The sequence below is a fragment of the Protomyctophum parallelum genome (assembly GCF_964188405.1).
Source record: "Protomyctophum parallelum genome assembly, chromosome: 11".
Lineage (NCBI taxonomy): Eukaryota > Metazoa > Chordata > Actinopteri > Myctophiformes > Myctophidae > Protomyctophum > Protomyctophum parallelum.
This window is the reverse complement of record NC_139707.1, coordinates 45,446,382-45,452,925: the sequence shown is the minus strand read 5'-3', so window position 1 is coordinate 45,452,925 and position 6,544 is coordinate 45,446,382. Positions and strand designations below refer to the sequence as shown.

The 6,544-nt window shown below is 43.3% G+C and overlaps 1 protein-coding gene across 1 annotated transcript in view; it reads right to left on the bottom strand.

Annotated features, from left to right (window-relative positions):
• LOC310867033 (low-density lipoprotein receptor-related protein 1B-like) overlaps positions 1 to 6,544 on the bottom strand; it is a gene marked incomplete at its 5' end in the record, with an annotated part of 569,593 nt that overhangs the window by 163,603 nt on the left and 399,446 nt on the right. Inside the window, 1 exon segment of the mRNA XM_083776826.1 lies at positions 5,991 to 6,016. Coding sequence (XP_083632952.1) covers positions 5,991 to 6,016 — 26 coding nt within the window.

Sequence of the window (6,544 nt, the reverse complement as noted above, 5' to 3'; positions counted from 1 at the left end):
GTTCCAGGGACCTGCCCAATAGCAAAGATTTGAGTTAAAAATGTTCGCTCTGAAAGAATATATATTCAAAGATTTGCACTACATTTTCACGATTTTTCAAAAATAGCAGACCTACGTACAAGTTCATAGCGCGGCTATGAGCTTGTAGATCTGCTATTTTTCCAATAGCTAAAGCATAACATAATGCTTTAAAACACCAAAAGGGGTTCCACCGTCCAGAATGGGTTATTCAGATATTCCGTGCGACGTGGAAAACGTTACGGGGGATTTGCATTTCAAATAACCCGTTTCAAAGCCCCTTGTGTGGAAATAGTGGCTACGCATTAACCCATTCTGACCTGAGATCAGATTCATACGAGGTTTCCACTTGGACACACACTGGTCTGATTAACCCATTCTGACCTGAGATCAGATTCTAAAAATGTCAGTCGTTCTTCGATTTTTCAAAAATAGCAGACCTACAAGCTCGTATCGCGCCACTCGGTGGCGCGATATGAGCTTGTAGATCTGCTATTTTTCAATAGCTAAAGCATAACATGATGCCAACACCAAAATGGGTGCCCGTTCAGAATGGGTTAAATGTATCACAGTGAGAGTCTCTTCCCCCCGGTGTGTTTCGCCGAGCACATCACACACAATTGTGCGATGATGACAGATGAGCATTTCATTTAATCAGATGTGGAATTGTGAATTTTCGGAGACGTAATGACATTTTCCTCAAAACCACTTTGCAGCCGCTGTCAGATTATCAATGGCTCTGGCTTTTTATATGATAATTAACCCAGTGGAATGGGGGATATTGTCTATTTTGTCCTGCAAAAGCAATTCAGAAACTTCTAAAGGAATGCCGGCATAATTCAAATTGGCTCGGAAATATGAGCACATTTGAAGCGGTTTGATATTATCATTTCACACACGGGGCACAAATGAAGCTCCCAGATAAAAGGATGGAAATTATGTTCCATGTGTTATGCCGCTTATCTGACATCATTCATGGGCAATTTACAAAACAAATCAGATGTTATGCAAATAACATACAAAAAAAGTGTGGATTTTCATTACTTATGTTGATTAGGGAAATGCTAATTATTAAGCAAAAGAGAAGAAAAAAGTACTCAAATACACGACGATACAAAATAGTGTATGTGAAATCAGAGAGCGTAGAAGATGAACGAACAACTTCAATGTCATGAAAATATATTTCTTAACATCATCGCAATCTTGAAACCAGCCAAAATAAGCAATAACAAGCAGGTAACTGTTGAAGTCATGACAGTGGATGTTGTCGAGGAAATTTGGAATACAATAAGCAATGCTATTAAGTTTATGTTATTCATTTGGGAAACTCAAAGCTGTGTTTTTCTGTGCCAATCCTGTTTTCTGGTGCCTTGAGGCAATAATTAGGTCAGCTGGCTATCATTATAAATACGTTTATCGAAAGGATAATCCCCTTGAGATGCGTCATCTCATTTTAGAGGGGGTCCTCAACACAAATGAACAGTACTGTACATACAATACAATACATACATTATACAAACAATACAACAGTACATCCATATATACACACACAGGACAAAAGCCAGAAGGCAAAGCTCTCCGTCTACCGAGCAATCTTCATTCCTACTCTCACCTATGGCCATGAAGTGTTCCTACTCTCACCTATGGTCATGAAGTGTTCCTACTCTCACCTATGGTCATGAAGTGTTCCTACTCTCACCTATGGTCATGAAGTGTTTCTACTCTCACCTATGGTCATGAAGTGTTCCTACTCTCACCTATGGTCATGAAGTGTTCCTACTCTCACCTATGGTCATGAAGTGTTCCTACTCTCACCTATGGTCATGAAGTGTTCCTACTCTCACCTATGGTCATGAAGTGTTCCTACTCTCACCTATGGCCATGAAGTGTTCCTACTCTCACCTATGGTCATGAAGTGTTCCTACTCTCACCTATGGTCATGAAGTGTTTCTACTCTCACCTATGGTCATGAAGTGTTCCTACTCTCACCTATGGTCATGAAGTGTTCCTACTCTCACCTATGGTCATGAAGTGTTCCTACTCTCACCTATGGTCATGAAGTGTCCCTACTCTCACCTATGGTCATGAAGTGTTCCTACTCTCACCTATGGTCATGAAGTGTTCCTACTCTCACCTATGGTCATGAAGTGTTCCTACTCTCTCCTATGGTCATGAAGTGTTCCTACTCTCACCTATGGTCATGAAGTGTGGGTCATGACCGAAAGAATAAGGTCGCGAATACAAGCGGCAGGAAATGAGTTTTCTTCGACGGGTGGCTGGCATCTCCCTTATAGATAGGGTGAGAAGTTCAGTCACACGAGAGAGACTCGGAGTAGAACCGCTGCTCCTTCGCCTGGAAAGGAGTCAGCTGAGGTGGTTCGGGGCATCTGGTTAGGATGCCTCTCGGGCGCCTCCCTAGGGAGGTCCTCGATGCACGTCCCACTGGGAGGAGACCCCGGGGCAGACCAAGGATCACGTCCCACTAGGAGGAGACCCCGGGGCAGACCAAGGATCACGTCCCACTGGGAAGAGACCCCGGGGGGGGCAGACCAAGGCACAGTTGGAGGAAACACATCGACTCACTGGCCTTGGAACGTCTCGCAATCCCCCCAGGAGGAAGTCACTAATGTTGCTCTGGAGAGGGAAGTCTGGAGCACTCTGGTGGAGCTGTTGCCCCCGCGACCCGACTACGGATAAGCGGTTGAAGATGGATGGATGGTGACACTGCATGCTCTGGCAGCAGTGTATATAAGCTCCCCTACTTGTACTGTTCCATTTGTAACGCTTGAATTCTGGCACCATATTCGAATACTGAAAATTCTTGATACTTCAGAAAGTCTGAAATGTGTCCGTCTCATTATGTTGTTTATTGGTGTTATATTATGAGTGCTCTCCTGCAGATCTCTTTAACAACGGGTTGGCGGTTGCATCGTTTAGTCTCTGTCGGGCAGTATAGACTCTCCCACCATGAGGCTCTTTTAAATGAGAGTGATCTATTAGCTGCATGAGCCATGAGACCACACAGAGTGTCTGAGTGATCTAGTAGCTGCATGAGGAAAAGTAATGAGTCACTCTCCATAGTTTAACCAGGGTTCCCACACATTGTTATACCAATGCATTTCCAAAAAGAAAATCCAAAAAGAACAATTGATTGATGCAATTGATGCAAGAACAATGGCTTCCTTTATAGAATGTTATTTTTCCAGGAATAGAAGGCCTGCAGTTTCTACAATGTAGAAATACTACTAAAAACCCTGTATTCAGAATTAAGTAAAATTACAAAAGTATTGGCATCAAAATGTACTTAAGTAAACGTACCAAATAGCCAAGGTGTAAATAAGACTTAAGTGGTTAATGTATGTTTTCGATTAATAATCTAAATACATAAATGAACTAAAGCTGCAGCCGATAACAAGTACAATATTTGGCTCTGAATCTGATATGTAGTGGAGCAGGAGAAGTATCGAAAAGTATAAAAAAACACTGAAAATACTGGTACTCATAAAGTAAAACTACCTCGACATTGTGCTTCAGGTACAATACTTGAGCACATAATACAGCACATAGTTACTTTAAAGGACCACTTCACCACTTTTCAACCTATCTTCATATAATAGGTCCTCACTAATAATCATGAAAAAAAATGGTGCAATTTTTTTCTACTCTGTCTGTGTCTCATAGGAGGGCTGTGGGCAGTTCAGAAACCGTCTTCCAGTGACATCATCGATGGGGAATACAAGCTACTAGAAACTGAAGGCTTTCTAGTCCTGAAAAGTTGCAATGAGAAAATGGAAGCCATCGTTCTCACGATAATACAAATCTAAACATTTGTGTAAAGAAATCTTGTTTAAAAATAAATCTGCCTAATGATGATGTCACTGGAAGACGGTTTCGAAACTGCCCACAGCCGTCCTATGAGACACAGGCTGAGTAGGAAAATCTTAGGCAAAATCTTGCCATTTTATCATGATTATTAGTGAGGACCTATTGTATGACGATATGTTGAAAAGTGGTCCTTTTAAATAACTCATCTTGTTACATATAAAGTTATAAACTACTGTAGATAGAGAGATATATTGTTATCCCATGTTTTGTTGTTATCAGACACTTTTAATCGGCAAGAGAAACCATGGGTATGACAGCTCGGAGGTATAGGCAGCAAGTTATAGATGATAGTGTGTGTGTGTGTGTGTGTGTGTGTGTGTGTGTGTGTGTGTGTGTGTGTGTGTGTGTGTGTGTGTGTGTGTGTGTCTGTGTGTGTGTGTGTGTGTGCGTGCGCACGTGTCGTTTCTGGGAATCAATCATTCCATACAATATCTCAGGTTTGAACAAAATAATGTAAAACTGTTGTAGCCTATTCAGTATAGGTCTGTCTGGCTCCCAAGGCCTGCCTTTGCTATTCAAAGTCAGGGTGTCGATGGTTTGTTTACGGTTTGCTGTACGCTCCTGCTGCAATCTGTGTAACAATTTAACCCATTCTGACCTGAGATCAGATTCATATACGAGGTTTCCACTGGACACACACTGGTCTGATTAACCCATTCTGACCTGAGATCAGATTCTAAAAAAAAAATCAGTCATTCTTCGATTTAAAAAAAAATAGCAGACCTACAAGCTCGTAGCGCGCCACTCGGTGGCGCGCTATGAGCTTGTAGGTCTGCTATTTTTCAATAGCTTAAAACATAACATGATGCTGACACCAAAATGGGTTCCCGTTCAGAATGGGATAATTGGTGTTGCCGACTGGCAGCATTATGGTTGACCGATGGGGTCTTCAGAGGAACAGTGGACACGCCTATACATTCTCACCTCAGTCTGTGAAACGGTATTTAATACCTATACTTTGAGTGTAACTGGGTCCACATTCTCCCCCCCGAAGGCAAAAGGCCGTTGGAGGTGAGCCTATGCTGTGTACATGCTCTGCTGTGCTGTGTACTCTCTGAATAAAACAGCATCATGGAAGTTCATCTCGTCTGTCTGCCCCCCGTGCACATTTTCTCTCCTGTATGGTATGAAATATATACTGCACACGCGTGGGTTAATTCCACCCCTCTTAACCCGTTTTGACCTGAGATCAGATTCTATAAACGTCTTCTACATCCTGACAGTTTTCATTCTGACCTGAGATCAGATTCTATAAACGTCTTCTACATCCTGACAGTTTTCTGAAAAAGCTACGTTTCTATGTCAGTCGTTCTTCGATTTTTCAAAAAAATAGCAGACCTACAAGCTCGTAGCGCGCCACTCGGTGGCGCGCTACGAGCTTGTAGATCTGCTATTTTTCAATAGCTAAAGCACGACATGACGCCAACACCAAAATGGGTTCCCGTTCAGAATGGGTTAATTACTGTGCGCACATGATTCACGGGCATATGCGTGAACTCCACCGGTCAAGACACGGCAACGCGCGCGCACACATCTATTCCTGCATTTCGCTTTTATAATGCCTAAAGCAATGACACGTGAACACAGATACACGGCAAACCATATTTACCCACGCCTTGACTCAATTACGGTCCCTCCGATCTTAATTGGAGAGACCTTTGCTTCGTCACGGCATGTTATTATTATATATGCATACATTAACGAGGATCAAAGCGTAGGTGGAGCAAAACAAAAGCGTGCACTTTTGTGTTGCCTCCCTCTCTCTCTCTCTTGAAGGAGGAGGTGTGGGTTGCATCATGGTAGCCAGAGTAACGTCGAAGTCCCCTTTCAGATGTCACCAAAACGTTTCCCTGTATCTCCGTCTCTCTCCTGGAAACCATTTACAATGACTGATGGCTAATTAATTAATTGTTACACGGGGTGGGTGGGGGGGGGCTGTGTTGGTGGTGAGGAGGGGGGTTTATGCTAATTCAAAAGAGAGGGAGAAAGGAAAATAGCAGTGTCCTTTTCAACGGTCTCGGTTGTTGATAATTGACGTGACGAGGTTAGACTCGGAAAGAAATCTCATTACGCACACGATGACCAACTGGGAAGGAAGACATGATGGAGGTCGCTTGTGGCAAAAACAATTAGCCGTTAGCACGAGTTATTTGTATAGACGCCTAAACAGACGACGTCACGCTGATAAGCAACAGCATGCGCGCAACATAAATAACACCACCTCTCATGAGATGCAATGGAAAAGTTCTGACTGCACTCACGGCCAAGCTACACCGTCATGTGTGCGTTTGACCTAATCGCACTGCGTGCACAAAGTATGCGTGCGACAGCAGATCTGTGGCGCGCGGCAGGTTTGTGCGGGGCCTTCCGGGAGGATAGATACGCGCGCATGGGGGCATTATACGCGCGTAAGAAAATTAGAACTGATCCTATTTTTAGAGCACGCGTAGGATGGCCCGCGGTATCCGTGCGTCTGGTGTAGCTGGTGTCGTTGACATATATTGGTCCTATCCAAACGCGCTGTACGCGCGCAGTAAACGCATACGCACGCGCGCAGAATTGCCTGGTGTAGCTTGGCCGTCACGTGTTAAAGGGATTGTGACATTAAAAAAAAGGTTTTGGAATTGTTCTTGTTTTTTTT